Below are 21,214 nucleotides of genomic sequence, written 5' to 3' on the forward strand. Positions count from 1 at the left end.
TTGACTTCTCAAAACAGAAAACAGGAACTGCACAGAGTTCATATATTCCCAAAATGCGAAAAGAGTCAGCTGATCCATTTTGATAGTCTTATGACTCTTTTGGCCTCTGTGAGTGGAAACAACTCACTTAAATTCTAGTTGGCGAGAAAGTGAAACATGGGATGGAATTATTCAAATTATTCAGCAATGTAGTCCAGTTCTCAATGTTTTTCTTCATTACTAGAACCTGGAATGCTGTTATGTTCTTGAATGCAATAAGACAATAAATTATACAGACAGCATGGCTGTTAACATGCATTGTAGAATAACCCATTCGACTGGTTTGCAATACCATGACAGCAATGTTGTGCTTTTCAAATTTCTACATAAGCCTTGGGGTGGGGAGTGGGGGAGAGGGAGGGGTAGTATCTTGAGTGTCCATGTGTATCATATTTCCCCTACCCAAGCTGCACAAATATTGTGGAACTAATGGCTGCATACAGCTGTCGAAAATGTAAACAACAAAGCAACAAAGGTTTTTAGAGATTAAAAGTGAAGCCTTCAGATGACATGAAAAAAACTATTTATTTTTTGAATTTGATATTAATTAAGAAACTGGCATTTCATCTGCAGTCAATGGTGTCAGTAATGGTTCAGTGCACCAGACATTTCAAATAACACTGAATCAATGAATTTGTGGTTGCTTCTTCATTAGTCTGTTGCTGTGGGCTAAATTAGTGTTAAAAAAATAAATAAAAATAAATCAAATAACAAATTACCAGTAATCTATCTGCATCAAGTGTCTTCCCAAAACAAACACTAATTAAAGGGATAGTTTACCCAAAAAGGACAGTTCTGTCATCATTTACTTATCCTGATGTTGTTCCAAACCCATATGACTTGCTTTCTTCCAAAGAACACAAAAGACGATATTAAGTCTCAGTCACCACTCACTTTAGTTGTATTTTTTTTATTTTTTTATTTTTTCATACAAGAAAAGTGAATGGAAACTGTGGCTGTCAATTAGCCCAACATTTATTTTTGTGAAAAACCTACAGCTTTGGAACAACATGAAACTGAGACAATGATGACACAATGTTCTTTTTTGGTTAACTATCCCTTTGAAAAAGAAAAACTGTGGTCCCACCTTTCTCTGCCAGTGTTCTTGCTATTTTCTCTATTTTTCAGCCTCTTCCCTGGCATTATAAGGGACCTTCCCCCATGCTGAGCATTTGGGAGCAGGAAGCGAGGGTTGCACAGGAATTTGTGTCGCTCTTTGTGTTTTTGCAGGGCAGCCAACTCACCTGACTGACTCTGAGCACTGGGCTCCATTGAAAGCACCTTCTGCACCTGACCTAATTTCTTAGATGAAAAATGGGAACAACAAATAATATGCAATAATATAAAATGCACAGGGAAGTCTTAGATCTAAAGTGTTAATTTGAACGAAAACAGTGTCAAAGATATAAATCTTTGATATCAAAGATATAAAGATTATTATAAGACAGTTAATTCTTTGGACATGCATTGGGTAAAGAGTGCTGCTATATGACTCCACTGAAGAGTTTCATTTTTTGTGTCACTCTGCTCTCTGTATGCCATGTTTTTAATAGGCTATCAGTCTGTTTTGCTTGGTGACATACAAATCTTGATGCTTTGGCATCTTTTGGAACTATTTTCGTTGGCAGAGAAAAAATAAACATAATAACTGAACAAACTTTGTCTGAAAAGTAAGTAATATTATTGACTCATTTATAGAACTGTTGTATAAAAGCAATCATTGCACTCCCTATCATGCTGTTGTAATGAATATCAGTACAGCTGAGATAAGCAACTCTTGCTTGTGTGATATTGCTTAATTCTACTACCTTTCATGAGGAAAAAGGAATAATGTTTAGGAGCAAACCTCAGCGGAATCACCCTTATGGACCTGGACTCCGGTGAGGAAGGGAGAGTGAGTGTCTCCTCCGAATGTTCCATCAGGCTCTGGGCTGTATGCGCAGGTGGGGGCATCAGTGTGTAGTTGTCATCCTGCGGTTCAGTGCAGATGTGCATGTTATAGGAGACAGTTGGCTGGTCAAAGCCAGGGTTGATCTTGCCTGTAAAGAACAAGAAGATTAAAGGAATAGTTCATCCAAAAAAAATAATTTCTATCATTACTAATCCTCATGTTGTTCCAAACCCTTTGACTTTCTTTCTTCTGAGGAACACGAAAGCAGATGTTTAGCAGAATGTTAGGGACTGACAACATCAGTCATCATTTACCATTTTATTTATTTATTTATTTTTTTTTATCGTTTTTTTATACTTTAAAAAAGTTTATATTGACTGATATTGTCAGTCCTTAACATTCTGACATAGTGTTCCATGGAGGAAAGGAAGTAAATGTGAATCTGAATGACGAGAGGACATGTGACCAATAGAAGATCGAAACGTCACACACTGAACTCTTGCCTCAATTCAAAGGACTTATTTCAAAGTTGTATGTATTTATTGTTGCTGGTAAGTGAGTAGATGGTATATATTTTATTTTATTTTATTTATTTTTTTCTCCCATTTTCTCCCCAATTTGGAATGCCCAATTCCCAATGCGCTCTAAGTCCTCATGGTGGCGTAGTGACTCGTCTCAATCCGGGTGGTGGAGGACCGTCAGTCCACGCATCTTAACATGTGGCTTGTTGAGCGCGTCACCAGGGAGACGTAGCGCATGTGGAGGCTTCACGCTATTCTCCGCGCACAACTCACCATGCACCCAACTGAGAGCGAGAACCACATTATAGTGACCACGAGGAGGTTAACCCAATGTGACCCTACCCACCCTAGCAACCGGGCCAACTGGTTGCTTAGGAAGCCTGACTGGACTCACTCAGCATGCCCTGGATTCGAACTTGCGAATCCAGGTGTAGATGGTATATTTTGACATATTTAATATAATATTATTTGTTGATTGAGAAATACTGTTTGCTAAAACCAGAAGCTCTCCCACATGACATCGCGAGAGTTAGGTAAATTCAAACAGCTACAGAGAGCTGGCTGAAGTGCCGATTTGAAGTTAAATTGGCAATTTTGTTTTTCACACAAACGTATCAATTAAATTCAGAAGACGTTACTTAATCAACTGGAGTGTGGAATTGTTGCATGGCACCGGAACTATTTTTTCTTGCACTCATCTTGACGCACAGAAATGTTAAAATACACTAGCAGTCAGACAGCGCTCACCCTTTCAGTTATTGCACTCGTTCAAATAGGGAGCAGTGCTTTCCTGAGGTAATGACAGAAAAACAGCATCTGGAGTTATTCACACTAAGTAATGACAAACCTAGACATGACATGTATTACAATGGGCTTGTGTGACAATTTTTACAGGTTTATTTAAATTTAGAGTTGTTAAAACATTGATAATGATCTTTAATCCTCGTTGATAAATGATAACCTTATGAAAACTTACCATAGATTTACTGTAGTAATAATATTTTTTTCTCCCCAATTTGGAATGCCCAATTCCCAATGTGCTCTAAATCCTCGTGGTGGTGTAGTGGCTCGCCTCAATCCAGTGGTGGAGGACGAATCTCAGTTGCCTCCGTGTCTGAGACGGTCAACCTGCACATCTTATCATGTGGCTTGTTGAGTGTGTTACTGCGGAGACATAGCACGCGGAGGCTTCACGCTATTCTCTATGGCATCCATGCACAACTCACCATGCGCCCCACTGATAGCAAACCACAATATAGCGACAACGAGGAGGTTACCCCATGTGACTCTACCCTCCCCAGCAATGGGGCCAATTTGGTTGCTTGGAGACCTGGCTGGAGTCACTCTGCACGCTCTGGATTCGAACTCATGACTCCAGGGGTGGTAGTCAGCCTCTTTACTTGCTGAGCTACCCAGGCCCCTACTGTAGTAATATTGTATTAACCATAGTAACCACGACTGTAGAAACCATTTTTTGGTTTTGATACAATTAACCATGGTTTTACTTTAGCATTACTGTAGTATCCTGGTAACTTGGTTTTAGTAATAGTAACCATATAATAATATCTATGGTTAATTTTGAGGTTTTATATGTGGCTTATACTTAACTCATTTTTAAAGGGTAAACAAAGCAGCCTAATAATTTTCTGTTTAGGCCCATAAATATATACAAAAAATTAGTAATAATAAAGTAACTCATTTTATCTGAAGAATTCATAAAAATCCAATTTAATAGAGGTATCGGTATTGGTATTGGTATCGGCGATATCGGCTAAAAGTACCAGATCCAACAGAACTAAGTGGCAATGCCCATCCCTACTGTTTTGGCTGCACAAGGGGGACCCACACAATATTAGGCAGGTGGTTTTAATGTTGTGGCTGAGAGGTGCAGAATGACTCATCAATGGCCATTGACGATTGACGATAGCTGCCTTCTTTTAAATGCCCGAAAAGCATAGTTGGTGGAAACAAATGAAACTTTTGGACATCCCGAGCTGAGAAGATAGACTTGAAAGACCGGTGTTGTTGCTGTCGTGGGTGTTGCGCATAGAATTATAGGCGGGTTCCCCACACAAACGTTCATGTCAGCGGATGGTTTAGGACACTGATCTTACTCAGCCCAGTATATGGGCGGCTTTTGGACGTGAAACGTCTTTTTTTGACGGACTGGGACTCGAACTTGAAGAAAAAGTAAAATATAAAAAAGTATCATGGAAGAAAATGGTAGGGCTGGCAAAATCGGTAAGTTGTGATATTTTTGCCGTAAGTGATGCTTATCCGCGAGAAGAGTGAACGTTATTGGTTTGATGTGTCAGTATTGCTATAACATGAATAGGCCTACCATTTTCCATAATAGTTATTTTTGCTGTTTAGATATGAATTTGAATTTGGTACGATTCCACAGCCTTATGCAAAATGTGATTTTGTGTAGCCTATATTTCTCTATAAAATACTTTTTATTTTATGAATAAAATAACCCAGTGCTGCCATTGTTTTAGGCGTAGTTACCACACAGGCTACTTATATTTAGTGCCATCACTGAACATTTTCCTCAGGGGTGTTTGATGCCCTGTCCTTCATCTGAGAACTTTGTATTGTGTTGCTATCCTTCTCAGGCCTTAATGTAAAGTAAGGTTAACCACTGTCACACACACCTTAAATAATTCTTATTTAGTCTAAGTTCAAAAGAAACTGCAAGTGACAAATTTAGTAACTGACTTGAACTTGTCAAATAGACACAGCACACAGTTTCAAACTTGTAGGCTAAACCTGGCCTTAAAATCAGACTAATGTCACGTTACAAGCTATGCACATGACAAACAAATAGGCTACAAATGAGGGATTGTAATGTGGTGTAACTTATTTTCTTTTCGTGGACCGGCGGGTTACATGCCTGAGAACAAACCACATTTAGCGTATCAAAATGAGTGACTTAATGCCAAGCAAGTATTCAGACAGAAGAGGGTGTCCTTTCCCAAGTCCTCTCGTTCACTCTTGTACAGACCTCACGGGAAGGGAGGTTTTTAGGCAACAGGAAAATTCTGTAGTCGACTACACGAAGAATTTCTGTAAACAATAAGGATTAGGCTATGAATGGCGAGAACGGGAAACACATAGGTGAGCGTTTATATTGGGTTTATATCGGGTGGTCGTGTTTCCTATATGTTTCTGTTTACTAGGCTGCCGAGGGCTGTCAACCTTAAAGGGCTCTATTCGCCTACGAATATTTAACACATCAACTAGAATTCCGCCAAAATTCCATAGTCACTGTAAAAAGATTATAACATGGGATCTCCTTTAAAGTTTGAGAAAAGTTTTTCCAAATCTACCTAAGTATTGTAGTAACACTGTAGTAATGGTAATGGAAACTTATCATCAGAGTACACAGGTATACTCTCTAATAATGAGAGAAGAAAAAGGAGAGAAAGTCAGGCGTTCCAAATGTAGGCGATATTTTCACTTGATTTGCTTGTTGTATTTAAAGCTTTTTTATTTGTATTTATTTTTTATTTTATTTTTTTAGTGTTTTTAGCTTAAAATAACAATTTTAAGTGATTCTATTAAGGAAATGCATATGATACCATATTATTTTTATTATCATAATGATAACTTTGCAACATACAAATGGAGGCTAAAGAGTACACAAGTACAGAGGATAAACTTCAAGTACCATTTCTGAGGCTGAACTGAATGAAAATTCACCTAATATCGTTGCATGTCATTTGCTATGTATGGTAACGTATACAGCCACAAATATTTGGAATTCAAGGAATAGTTCACCCAAAAATGAAAATTCTCTCATCATTTACTCACCCTCATGCCATCTCAGATGTGCATGGCTTTCTTTCTTCTGCTGAAGACAAATTAAGATTTTTAGAAGAATATTTCAGCTCTGTAGGTCCTCACAATGCAAGTGAATTATTACCAAAAATGTTAAGCTCCAAAATGCACATAAATGCAACATAAAAGTAATCCATACAACTCCAGTGGTTAAATCCATGTTTTCAGAGGCGATATGAAAGGTGTGAAACAGATCAATATGTAAGTCCTTTTTTACTATTACTAATTTTCCTCCCTGACCAGTAGGTGGCAATATACACAACAAATATGGATTGCCAAAAACAAAAGAAGAAGAACATGAAAGTGAAAGGGGACATAGTAAAAAGGACTTAAATATTGATCTGTTTCTCACCCACATTTATCATTGATTCTGAAGACATGATTTAACCACTGGAGTCAATTGGATTACATTTGTGCTGCCTTTATGTGCATTTTAGAGCTTCAAAATGTTGGTGCCCATACACTTGCATTGTGAGGACCTACAGAGCTGAGATATTCTTCTAAAAAAACTTTGTGTTCAGCAGAAGAAATAAAATCAAACACATCTGGAATGGCATGAGTGTGAGAATGAGAATGAAAGAATGAGAATGAGCTTTATTGCCAAGTATGCTTACACATACAAGGAATTTGTCTTGGTGACAGGAGCTTCCAGTGTACAACAATACAAAAACAATACAAAAACAGCAGCAAGACATAGATAATAATAAAAAAATAAAAAATAAAAAATAATTATACACATACGTACAGACACACACATACATACATACACACATACACATGGGTAGTGCAAATCTAATACAATCTGTTATGTACAGTGTAAATACAAATCTGTTATGTACAGTGCAAATGTTTGTTTTTTTCAGAGGAATGAAGTGACAGAAGAGGTTGGATGTGTTGGATAAATATAAGAAAGACTAAACTGTGTATTGCACATAGTTATTGCTCAATGGGGCAGTTTAACTGTTCATGAGATGGATAGCCTGAGGGAAAAAAACTGTTCCTGTGCCTGACGGTTCTGGTGCTCAGAGCTCTGAAGCATCGGTCAGAAGGCAACAGTTCAAAAAGGTAGTGGGCAGGGTGAGTGGGGTCCAGAGTGATTTTTCCAGCCTTTTTCCTCACTCTGGAAGTGTATAGTTCTTGAAGGGGTGGCAGGGGGCAACCAATAATCCTCTCGGCTGTCCGAACTGTCCTTTGTAGTCTTCTGATGTCTGATTTCGTAGCTGAACCAAACCAGACAGTTACTGAAGTGCAGAGGACAGACTCAATGACTGCTGAGTAGAACTGTATCAGCTGCGCCTGTGGCAGGTTGAATTTCCTCAGCTGGCAAAGGAAGAACAACCTCTGCTGGGCCTTTTTCACAATGGAGTCAATGGTGGCCTTTCAATTCGACAGTAGAACACATTCAGGTCGTCAGCCAGTTGTTGGTCCACCACAGGGCTGGGGGCAGGAGTCCTGTAATTCGTAAGTTGTTTCATGCCACTCCACACTGATGCAGGGTCATTAGCTGAAAACTTGTTTTTCAGCTTCTCAGAGTATCTTCTTTTAGCCACTCTGATTCCCTTATTCAGTGTGTTCCTGGCCTGATTGTACAAGACTTTATCCCCAACTCTGTAAGAATACTCTTTGGCCTGACAAAGCTGCCTGAGTTCCGCTGTAAACCATGGTTTGTCATTGTTAAATGTTAAATAAGTCCTAGCAGGAATGCACATATCCTCACAAAAACTGATATATGATGTAACATTATCTGTGAGCTCATCCAGATTGGTGTCTGCAGCCTCAGAAACACTCCAATCAGTGCAATCAAAGCAGGCTTGTAGTTCCCGCTCTGCTTCATTGGTCCATCTCTTTACAGTCCTTAATACAGGCTTAGCAGATTTTAATTTCTGTCTGTAGGTTGGAAGAAGATGAACCAGACAGTGATCAGATAGTCCCAAAGCTGCTCTAGGAACAGAGCGATATGCATCCTTTATTGTTGTGTAGCAGTGATCCGGTATGTTCCTGTCTCTGGTTGGGCATGTAATGTGCTGTTTGTATTTGGGCAGTTCACGTGTGAGGTTTGCTTTATTAAAATCCCCAAGAATAATAATAACTGAGTCCGGGTATTGTTGTTCCGTGTCTGTGATTTGATCAGCCAGCTGTTGCAGCGTGGCATTCAAACATGCGTTTGGCGCAATATACACACCAAAATAAACGAGGAAAACTCCCATAGCGAGTAGAAAGGCTTACTGTTAATAAAGAGCACTTCCAAATCAGGACAGCGCATCTTCTTTAACGTTGTTACATCTGTACACCAACTTTAATTGATGTAAAAGCATGTTCCACCGCCTCTCGTTTTCCCCGTTAACTCCGCGATGCGATCCGCTCTGAACAGCTGAAAGCCCGGCAGCTGTAACACGCTGTCCGGAATGGCTTCACTCAGCCAGGTTTCAGTGAAACACAAGGCAGCAGAGTTTGAAAAGTCCTTGTTTGTGCGGGTGAGGAGATGTAGTTCGTCCGTTTTGTTAGGGAGAGAGTGGAGATTCGCTAGATAAATGCTCGGCAGCATTGTTCGAAAGCCCCGCCGACAGAGTTTGACCAGTGTGCCGCCTCGTCACCCTCGCCTGTGTCTCATAGCGTGTTTAAACAACACAGCCACGCCTCTGACTAAAATGTCAATATTCAAAATCCGGGAAAAGATTGAATGGTGTATGCTGTCGAATGTTCAGCATTTCATCTCTGGTAAAACTGACTGAAAAAAGATTACTAAACACAGGACAGACAAACAAAAATAGCAAAACAATAGAAGCGCTCCACACCGAGGCGGCCATCCACGGCGCCATCATGATATAAGTAAATTATGAGAGAATTTTTATTTTTGGGTGAACTACCCCTTTAAGCAATGTCAAAATAAGTGAACCTGCAGAGTTGCATTTACAATGCATGTAAAACTCGAACTGCTACATGGAACTAAAGCAAACAAAATTTTGAGCACCTCATGAGGTGGTCTGAGATCATTTGCAGCCTTCTCATAGATGACACTTTTCTTGCAAACTGTTTTCAGACAACTGAAACAGAGAAGAAAGAGTGAGAACTTTATGTTCTGTGAGAAGCACTGACGCTGCGCTCAAACAACAACATGCCACTGAATCTCTGAATACACAGCGAATCAAACATGAGCATCAACGGATTTTCTTTCACCTGTTCTTCAAAATATAATTAAGTGTGTTTCTTCAAATGGGCGTATTTGTGTCTAACATCATTTCTTGTCATATGTCACTCTAGGACATCTTATAGGTCGCCCGCCAGAGTAGGGTACATTAATAAAATTGCCAATCATTGCGCATGAAATACCCGCATTTGGCTGGTGCTAATTTAATAAAATAATACGTAATATATATATATTTTACATTTAAGTTATGGACAGTTATAAAAAGGGTTGTTTGTTTAGACATTCCTGGTTGAAGTGGCTGTAAAATGCTATCAATAATCATCTTTCCAACATGGAATCACCCACACTGTGTTTATTAGAAGTTTATTACCCGTGCCAACCAATTTTTACTATGTTTTGCACAAGTTAATGCGTGCGAGTAAATACAAACGATTTAAACATTAAGAAAATTCCATATTCCTTTACAAAGTGCACCATGATCAAATGCATGGATCAAGAGAAGCTGGTTTTCGAGGAAAGTAAGTCACAAACATCTTTGACTATATATTTTAGAGAAGAGGAGTATTCCAGCAATACCCAAAAAATACCCAAAAGTAATACCCAAATTTGCTTGTGTTTTGCTGTCTGGTGTTAAATTACATTTGAGCCAAACAGAGCAGAACAGAACTGTTTTTTTTCATGTGATTCTTTTGAAAGTTGGATTGTGAAACTATTCCCAATGAGGTGAGAATAAGAGTGAACTGTATTGGGGATTGACATTTTGCATTTTAGCTGTTCAATTCTTGGCTATCTTCCACTTCTGCAACATCCAGGCTGGTCACATACAATTAACTTTATATACATTTTTTAAGATTCCAGAAGTGACCCCAATAATGGATTACTGCTTTTATTAAGCAAGCATTGAAATTAAAGCTGGAGTATGTTAAGATATTTTCTTATTTCTCATCTTAATATGCAAAAATAACTATAAGTAAGTCATTAATAGGTTGATTTCCCCAAAAAGTGTGAACACTGTGACTCTGGTGCTATCAAACATTGCTCTGTTTGTTTGAGCAACTAGACCAGAAACACTGGCTCAACCAATGGTCTGAATTTGGGACGGCACTATCTGTTTGCCTGACCAATACCTGAAGATGATTAGTGTTCAAGAAACTTTTTGAAAACAGTCATTAGTTTTGCAGTTCTGTTTGATGGTGCAGTAATTAGACACTTCAATGAACCACTTTTGCCCCCACACGTTAACGGGTTTTAACAACATTTACTTTTGCATGCTGAATGCTTTTGGAATGTCATTGATTTGAATGTAGAGAAGATAATGACTGATTCTCACATGTTCCTTTTTTGAAAATGCAGTAACACTATTATACAGTGAGACACAGACATACTGTAGGTTTTTAGTAAGTGAAACTGATAAGGCACCATTTGTGTTGAGACCTCAGTCATCAAAATAAAACCATAGACAGAGTTTTTATTTAGTAAATACGGGCAACCGTCCCAGCACAAAAAGGCATTCAGCCCAAGCACGCAGAGGGATTTCTGAGATCCTCAACTCTTCCACCATTTCTACGCCCTCTGCTTGGGTGCAGCCAGATCCACATAAACAGCCTCTGTGGCAGGAGCTTGTGAAAAAATGTCTGCAATGTTGTGGTTATGCCCACACCCTTGGGTCTCAGAAGATGGAAATATTCATAGTGTGACATTTGGGCTATTAGGTCCACCACAACAGAGTTCAACCAAGTTGTTTGTTAATTATTCTAATATCAGCACTATTATAGCTGGAGGACAAGAGTTTAATCCAGAGCTTTAATTCTCATCAGGATGTTGCTGGCAATAACCACAATGATTTATCATTCCAAATGCATCAACCGCTCCCAGAGACTATTTATCAGAGTCAGGCCACTTCTATTAAAATGAATGGGAGAAATTGGGACACCCAGCCAATAATCTCTAGCCCCCAACGGTCAACGGATGTAGAAAGGAAGTCCTGCCTTACAGGTAAAAGAGCCAATCACCTTTTAATGCAGATATTGCATATCAGTCATCTCGAGAATGTGCATGCGCATTAGCTATACAAGCCGGGAAAATTGTGTTTTGTAGCATAATCTGAGGTAAAGAAGCACAATTCATGATACCAGCATTGTCAGATTTTACTGCTGATTTGAAAAATGTGTTTTGATCATAATTTTGACCAACTGTTTTTGAGATTTCAGTGTCCCCCCATTCAAGTAGATAGGAGCTGCACTGTCATGACTGGAAATAGTCTCCCAGAAGTGTTCCAAAAATGGCCACCAGTGGACTGACTTGCTAGAAAGACTTTGCCGCTCATGAATAGGAAGTGAAAAAATTTAAGTGAAAGACTGATCTTTTATTGCAAAACTGACACACATTGACACATCCACCACCCACCCATGCACATAAGCATAATTTATTTCCAAACTGCAATGATGTTGTGGAAAATCATTGTCTCATTTTATAATGAAAACTAGAGACAATAATCCCAGAATATTTGAAATATATTCTGTTCTTGATGTAAAAATTTTTATTTCCTAGCCATACAGAGACAACATTATGCAATTCATTTGTAGGATGATTCCTAAGATTGACCAACTTTAGATAAATTATTTCAAATTTATTTCAATGTGAACAAACTTTTGACACTACCAAATAAATTTTACCTGTTTCTTATAAAGTATTCTGATGACTTATGTGAGTTGATTGAAATATGTATTAACCTCCTATGGTTAAAGGAATAGTTCATCCAAAAATTAAAATTCTCTCATCATTTATTCACCCTTATGCCATCTCAGATGTTTATGACTTTCTTTCTTCTGCAGAATACAAATAAAGATTTTTATAAGATTATCTCAGCTCTTTTGGTCTATACAATGTAAGAGAATGGGTGGCAACATTACACAAGTCAACATAAAAGTAATCCATATGACTCCAGTGGTTAAATCAATGTCTCCAGAAGCGATTTGATAGGTGTGGGTGAGAAACAGATACATTTTTAAGTCTATTTTTACTATAAATTGTTCTTCCTACTCAGTCCGTCTCCACCACTGAAATATACAGTATATAGGACTGGATCGCTGATGCAACATTAAACTGCTAGCGGGAGGTGAAGCCACTGGAAGTGTTCAAGCGGCCATCTTGGTATGCCCAAACTGTTATAGAGCATCAATTTCTGACAGGCGAAAACAGCCCCATTTCACAGTCTCCGACTAGTATATGTGAATGTGAAAGACTGATAGAGAGCATGCCAAGATGCATGAAAGCTTTGACTGAAAATCAGGGTTATTCTACCACATATTGATTTCTGAACTCTTCCTAAGTTAAAACATTAGTATTGTGTTGTTTGAAAATGAATATGAACTTGTTTTTCTTTGCATTATTCGAGGTCTAAAAACACTGCATCTTTTTTGTTATTTTGACCAGTTGTCATTTTCTGCAAATAAATGCTATAAATTACAATATTTTTATTTGGAATTTGGGAGCAATGTTATCAGTACTTTATAGAATAAAACAAACATTTTCATTTTACTCAAACACATAGTACCTATAAATAGTAAATCCAGAGAAACTGATAATTTTGCAATGTCTCTTAATTTTTTCCAGTGTTGTATATATATTTAAGCAATATCACACTCGCAGTCGTGCTATATGGCCCTAAATCACTGTGATATTGCTAATATACAACAGTTCAATGAACAAGTAAATGTAAAAAAACTAAGAAAACTGAGTACGGTCATAAAAACGCATATGTGCATGGAACTACTTCTTACGCGGCGGATCAGAATCTGCCGTTGCTGGTTCAAACCAAATGATGCGTCCAAGCCTCCGTTAGTAATTCAAAAATGTCACTTCAGAAATAGTATCACAGCTTGTGTTGTTTCTAACAAGTTATTGGATAAACAATGATGTATGTGTGTGTATGAGAGAGAGAGAGAGAGAGAGAGAGAGAGAGAGAGCGAGATGGAGCGTGTGCGATCACCTGTTGCCACTCCCAAGCAGTGATGCTGTTAGCTTTCTGAAGATCAGCTTTCTCAATGGAAAAATAGCCGTCCAAGCGGGGGTATTTCTCCCTATTTCGTGGTAGCCGGTGCACAAAAGTCTTTCACTATAGAAATCGCAATCTCCTCCTCCATTTTAAACAGCGTGTCCTCTCCAATGTGGAAAGTCCGGTAAGAGGTAAGCGCCTTGAGTTGTGTAATTAATCAGTCTATTGTGTCTCTCAGCTGTGATGAGCCTTAATGCTGAAGTTGTTAGTTTAAAGACATTTAAAACTATTTACTAGCTTTAGTAGTGTAGTAGTAATACTAGCGATCATGGAGCGCTGTTGTATGTAAACACTGATTGATGTGGATTCACTTCCCGTCACCTAACTGGCTTATATTACACATTAAAATGGTCTTTTGCCACCACCTGCTGGCTAACATATGTAATGTCAAAAAAAAAAAAAAATACATGTAAAGAGACACACATACAGTAGCTCTTAACACATATGCACTGCTCTTACACTTTAGTTTAGAACAGCACGAACACAAGCAGAGTGATACACACAGTGAAGCGTCTGAGTGCTGATGGTGTGAGACCATCAGTGCTCATGGAACGTCTCTCGTCCAATCAGATTCGAGGACTGGAACTAACTGTTGTGTGTGTGTGTATATATATATATATATATATATATATATATATATATATATATATATACTTGAACTTGAGGGTAAGGGATTCCATACATCCATTAAAAATCATTGCAAAAATAGTTTAGAAAAGTGAAGTTAGTTCTGAGAATAGATCTGTATGTACCTTTACTATACAGATAGCTCACCCAGCAGGTTTTGACATTGAATGGCAAATCCACGTAAACTCTGCAAGATCATCTGTTGCTTTTGTCTGAAGAGGGGTGTGTTGTAACCAAAAGATGTCATACTTTTTTAAATAATTGTCCTTTACATGACTCAGCACTGACCTAAGATATTTTTAACATGATCAGTATTTTTGGATATACTTTGTTGCAATACATAAAGTGTTCAATACATAATTGTTGAAACATCGTCAATTTGTTTCTCATAAAATGAGATCCCTTGACAGTTGACATTAAGCAAGTTTGATTATTGAAGCTGACTTGTTTGAAAATCCATTCGCTCTGATGTTTGAACTTGACCCTTGTTTGACCTTTAGGTCTGGAGGGAGACGCAGACCTGCAGTTTTTGTTGAAGGGTGGAGACCTATTAAAGGTGAAGTCAAGCTCATGGAAGAAGACTCGCTTCTATCAGCTGCAGGAAGACTGCAAGACTATATGGCACCAGTCCAACAAGACTTTCAAGAGCAACCCAACCTGTGAGTATCACTCGACTGTTGTTTCTTTATTAATTTCAGTTTGTGTTTGATAGAGGATTGGAGAACAGGGTTTTGAACTGAGAAGAATCCCTATGATGCCTTGAAATGCTGCCTATGTAGGCAGTTTACTAGGTTTTAGAACAGAGGTAAAATCACAAACACATGCTTAAAATTTAGAATCAAATTTACCTAAATAATAAATACAAAAAAAGTCTTCGTTTTCTTGATACACTGTAATGGGGTGACATTTTTTATTTCCCTAATGAGAAATGATGTCATCTCATTTTCTGCTGACATCAGCTAGTATTAAGCAAACCTCCCACCAAAGGGCTCTCCAGGAAACTCATCTTTATTGTACCTGTATTGAGCTGTAAATAGATACTCAGTCCCACCCTTCACCTTCCCCCAAAAACAATTTCAATGTCTGCAAGGGCAGTACAGGCGGGTGGAAAGAAAACTTCTCTGACAAAATGACCAGAGGGGAGGGGAACAAAATTTAGTGGTGATTTTAAAATGTTTTTCCCACATATTGTCCAAAGCCCTCTGCTCCCAATAATGTCCACTCTGGTTCGTCCGGAGCAAAGGCCTCAGATCAGGCCTCATCTGCTGTCTGCCAGTCCGTCGCTGCCTCTTTGGCTGTGTGTGTGTGATTGGGAAAATCACTACAGGTCTGAAAATGATAAATACAGCATACCAGTTAAAACATAGAAATCAGTGGGAGAGCCCTCTGGACCTGCTCACACACCCTTTTTTTCACCCATGAGTTGGGTGTTTTGACACTTGGGTGTTCGATGATTAGATGGATTACACATGCAGTGCTGACATTCAGGTCTTTTTTATGTTCTGAAAACAATGACTTAAAGGGATAGTTCACCCAAAATGTTTAATTCTTAATCTTTTTTTCACTGTTTCAAACCTATATGAGTTTATGACTATATTTTCTATGGAACACAAAAGGAGATGTTAGACAGAATGAGAACTAACAATCACCACTGACTTCTCCATTCATTGAAAGTTAGAATATTCTGTCTAACTTCTGTTCTGTGCAGATGATGACAGAATGCTCAGAAATAAAATGACCTAGATCCTATTTGGCACATTCAGCTGTTCATTATCACAGAATGAACCCTGACATGATGATATGCCACTTATTACATGATTACTTACCAAATAAAAAAACAATTATTGAAAAATGAAAAATTTATTTGAGTTGTAATTATTTGATTATGCAAGAAGATATGAAGCTAGATTGGTTGCCTGTGACAGCTATACAGTTTAGTGGTAATTATCCACAAATATTTCAGCACAGTATGCAGAGCTTGATCAGTCAGAATCAAGTGTTCCAGAGAGCTGTCTAAAATAGTTGCAAGATGAGTCATAGACAGGCCTGGTTCTACAGGGGTGCTTGAGGGTGCTAAGCAGATTTTCTTGAAGTCCGACAAATCAGTGTCCTAATACCTCCAACGTACACATTCAGAACATTTGGAATTATCTGACTCAATCTACCTCCTGTTGCTTCCGATTTCTGCTAGGGGATAAAGCGGTCCATAACTGCTTCTAGGATCAGTTTCCTAAAGCCAAATCCAAACCTTAACTATCAGTGAAACACAACAGCTGACTCTAGATCAGTGGCTATGGATAACTTCTTCCGACACTGCTTGGATCATTCATGTGCAGAGAAAATGTAGCTGCTTGTAAATGATTGTAAAAAAAATATATATATACTTTTCTTAAATGGAGGTAGTGTAATTTTATTACTGGATTAAATATGAAGGTGTTTTGGTAGCATTAAACCATTTTATACAGAGCACCTCCACTATTTTCAGAAGCACTCTAGTGATTTTGATCTGGAACCGGGCCTGGTCAGAGAACTCATACTGTGCATACACAACTAGTGGTTTACCCTGAAAAATATTATACATTTGACAATAGGATGTTTTAATGGTTTGACTCCAAGTACACATGGGGGTCATGTTTTTCAGCACAGGAAGTGACATTTTTATTATCTAATAGTGATGGTGCCAAGTTGATCTCAAACATAAATGGCTTGAGGGATTAGAAAAGAAACTGAGGAAATGTAACATATTTTGTTTATCAAATACACACACAGACCTGCCCACTGTCAAACAATCCAGCATTTAGACAATGAGTGTGTTCTTAAACAATATTGGACAGATGTTTTTGGCATTGTGTCTGTTTAAATTAGTAGTTTCTAACAAAAACTATTCATCTCAGTCCTGTACATTCTTGTCCAGGATAACCAAGAACCAAGAATATTGCCACATATCATAGTTTACTGCTGTTATCGTTACAACAATGTACAGATTTTGTCCTTGTTTAGAGTGTTTGTCATGTGTTTATTATTCCCGCCCTCTGTAGCACACAATGAGAGGTCATGTGGTCAACATCCACCATTGTAAGTTACAACAGAGGTCACATGAGGTAAAATCAGACAAAGAGAGCACAGATATGTGTCAATTAAAAACTCCTCCCACACTGGATAAATGATACCTCAAATCATATGGCTATTGTACTGTATATGGAGAGGTGTGCTATTACTATTTGTACTATTACACCAGCCACGGGCCATGCGTTTTAAGTCTAGGCCTTCAGTGCGTTTCATGCCATTAAGAAAACACAGTTTCACAATGAATAAGACGCTCATAAATTACGTGGCAGTCAACTAATAATACCAACTGACATTTTAAAAACATGTCCACGCACGAAAGCCAGAACTTGAAACGACACTTAATGCTCAAGCAAGCCTAATTTTAACTGCAGCATGACTGTTTTGTGAAATGAACTTCAAAAATCATAATTTTTTATATGAATCTACCAAGGAGGTCTATAATACCTGGAAAAATCTATCTAATAATATTTGCAATTTAAATGTTGCTTGCAATAAATTTCATTTTTTCAGGGTACACGGTTATGCTGCATTCCATTCAAACTGGATGTGGGATATTCCTACTTGATATCTCCGACCATAAATGCATTCCATTCCCCGATATTCAGAACTGCAACGCTCCAGTTAGCTTAGCAGGGGTTTGACTCTCATTAGAGATGTCTCCTAGCAACCCAACTGATAAACAATGCTGCAGCGCTAGCATTTGTGCTACAGGTGTACGATTATCAAAAGAGATTATAATTTACCATGTTTTATACACCTGTTTCTGCAGGCATTTGTTAAACAAGCTTTAATATCATGTAATGTGGAAACGAACTCATTTATCGATATTACTTAATAAAGTGAATGTTTATCACTTACTTTGTATATCTCCCTGAGTGTCGACATCATGCCCCTGCATCTCGGCGAAGTTGAGAATTTCTGCACGAGCCTACACTTTTCCTTGTAGGAAGTTGTAAAATCTGACTTTCCGAGTTGAATGGAACGCAGCACTACTTTTCAAAACTTGATCCGACACTGAATGCTCAAGCAGCCTAATTTACACTTAGAAAACTCCTGATGTTGCTATAACAATGCAAAAAGCACTTACCAATTTACTTGAAGTGAAAATCAGTCCTCCTTTCCTGTTTAATAAATTAAGCAATAACATGGTCATGCAGAACATCTCCTGTTTTTAAATCCATAAGGATCTCTTTCTCAACGGCGATAGCGGCAGTGATGACAGCCGACTGTCAGCAAGATCTCGTGCTCTTCGCTTTCAAATTACATCACTTAAAGCGTGATTGCGTCACTCAAGGCCAGCTAGAAGGCCTCGTCCGGGACATATACTAAAGATCACACCAACAAAGAACAAATAAATCAATCTGACTGGCTGATGAATCTGACAATCTGACTTTAGTTGCTCATTCATTTGCACTGTTGAGGGATTCTGTGGAAATTCTGAAGGCCTGAGGGGGTGGAGCTCAAACTCACATGCTGCTTCGGCTTTGGGCTTCGGGCTTCGGGCATGTGATTTGTGAAACAGTTGTCACACTTCGCTTGTAAGCATCAAGGAATATATTCTGTCTGGATAAATGTTTTGTTTTTCTCAATTTGTTTGTAGATTAATTAAGAGTGGAAAGCGATTAAAAATACATAGGCAAAAAGGTGATTGAGAATGAAAGGATGAAAAATATTTAATTATTTGGCATGTTAGGCCAGCAGAGAAGGCTTTGCTGACCCTGAGAATTCGCCACTGTATTACACTTATGGCACAAGATGCTAAAAAAGCACCAAGAGGTGTCACAGTGGTCAAAGACGTCTGTCTAGTGCATGTTTACTTTCTAAATCAGAGCAGATCAACGCAAAAATGCCTTCTGTGTAAACGGCTGCCCCTTACAAAAGAATAATACTGCAACACAAACTATACATCCAAACCAGACAATAACAATAGATGCGTTCACAGCAACCACTGTCACACCATCAGTCAAATTTATGTGGGTATAGTAGATGATCTCAGTTTTTAAAGGAGTTCAGGAAGAATATGAACAGGTAGAAAGTGCTTGGATGCAGCACCTGACAAACCTCATGCCTTTTGCAGTCACTCATGCTGCTTTCATGGACCTTAACTGAAACATCTTTCTTGTCTTTGAGCAGGGTTTGAGAATAGTTTAAGAATATCTCAGCTCTGTTGGTCTATTTAATGGTGGCCAAAACTTTGAAGGTCCACAAATGACATAAAGGCAGCATAAAAGTAATCCATACAACTCCAGTGGTTAAATCCATGTCTTCAGAAGCAATATGAGAGGTGTGGTGAGAAACAGATAAATGGTTAAGTGCTTTTTTTAAAACTATATATCTCCACTTTTGTGTATTTCACCACCTACTGGGCAGGGAGGAGAATTTATAGTAAAAAGGACTGAAATATAGATCTGTTTCTCACCCACACCTATCATGTTGCTTCAGAAAACATGGAATTAACCACTGGAGTTGTATGTATTACTTTTATGCTGCCTTTATGTCCTTTTTTGAGCTTCAAAGTTTTGGATGCTTGAACTTGCATTGTCTGGACCTGCAGAGCTGAAATATTCTTCTAAAAACCTTAATTTGTGTTCTGCTGAAGAAAGAAAGTCATACACATCTGGGATGGTAAGAGGGTGAGTAAATGATGAGAGAATTTTCATTTTTGGGTGAACTATTACTTCAAGCTGAGATGTCTGAAGTGAATATTTTCTCTTCCACTTTATGTTGTCAGTATTAAAGAACTGAGGTTTGTGTAGGAGTGAACAGAGAGAGTGCAGCTCTGCAGGATGTGGTTTTAAAACAGAATGTATTTGGGACCAAAGGGTATTAGAAACCATGAACCATTGATGACAATTGAATGCAAAAAAAAAAAAAAAAAAAAAAAAAAAGACAAGAGAAAGAAATTTTGTTAGAGAATAGGTTTCCCAAATACTTTTCCCACCCTCTCTCTTCCATTGCTCGGACAAAAAGGTAGTCCTGACCCAAACTCGCAGCATTGGTTTAACCAATATTGATACTGGCTCATCCAAATAATACAAATGTTACAATACTAATGTTTTGAAAGTGCCGCAGAGCTACTCAACCTACGAATGGCTTATTTATATAGTTGTCTGCACACTAAATTGTGATAGTAGAGTGTTTTTTCGTCAAAACATTTTGACAACATAAATGCTTATTGGTCAAAATGTCACTTTTTTCTCCTTTAAAAATTGCAGTTACAGTTTGTGTATGATAAATGTATGAACAATTTACTGTAACAATAGAATAATCTGATAAAATCAGATCAACAGAGGACAGAATTTGCCCCAGCACAATGTTCTTTTCTGCCAGCTTGCTTCAGTGGAATCTCAGGGATGCTAGTGGGATATGTCTTGGACACTGCTTCTTTTCAATAGCTCACTTGAGATTGGGTTTTATCCAAATAGTTATCATACTACGGTCCCTCCCCGTACTTGCCTTTGTGTTTGTGAACCACATCTAAACAGCAGATTATAACCAGCCGTTGCGGTCCCTAGTATTTGCTTTGCTCTAGTCAGCTGAGTACACACAACCCAACCCAGGTTTGATTTTCCCCACTAAGACATCCATTGTGTTTCATTGTTGTATTTGGGATTATGGATGGATTTCCAGAGAGATTTCTCATCTGTGTCTCAATTCCAGTTTATCAAACCATTGTATAAAACTATATGCATCACAAACAGTCAGTCTATTTCTCCTTAGTTTTATTACTCTATAATCGTTTTGAACTGAAACGGTAGATAAAACACACCCTTTACCTAGATCTGTTCATACATTGAAGGCACTGTGAGTTGATCTTGATAAAAGCGTCTGCCAAAAGAATAGTTGTATAAATTAAATGTAGATGTCTCTTCTGAAAGCTGCAATTTCAGCAGAGACAGATAGCCACTTATGTTTGGGTTCTGCTTGACTGTGTGCACGTGTTTAACTGATAACTAAGGAATATGTCATAACTATACGTTCTTCTAATAAACATCAAGCAACCACACAATACATATGGATGG

At 38.2% G+C, this 21,214-nt stretch overlaps 1 protein-coding gene across 2 annotated transcripts in view; it reads left to right on the forward strand.

The window, feature by feature from the left end:
- The first annotated feature begins 4,511 nt into the window (after positions 1-4,511).
- Positions 4,512-21,214, forward strand: part of plcd1a (phospholipase C, delta 1a) — a 29,866-nt gene continuing 13,163 nt past the window's right edge. Inside the window, exons 1-2 of one of the 2 annotated variants that reach the window (XM_051687748.1) lie at positions 4,512-4,692; positions 14,624-14,782. In XM_051687748.1, the coding sequence (XP_051543708.1) occupies positions 4,662-4,692; positions 14,624-14,782 (190 nt within the window). In that variant the 5' untranslated portion in view covers positions 4,512-4,661. Of the gene's footprint in view, positions 4,693-5,316; positions 5,569-14,623; positions 14,783-21,214 lie in introns of those variants that run through there. The other variant, XM_051687749.1, reaches the window with a different exon arrangement.

Source organism: Myxocyprinus asiaticus, chromosome 44 (genome assembly GCF_019703515.2).
Source record: "Myxocyprinus asiaticus isolate MX2 ecotype Aquarium Trade chromosome 44, UBuf_Myxa_2, whole genome shotgun sequence".
NCBI lineage: Eukaryota > Metazoa > Chordata > Actinopteri > Cypriniformes > Catostomidae > Myxocyprinus > Myxocyprinus asiaticus.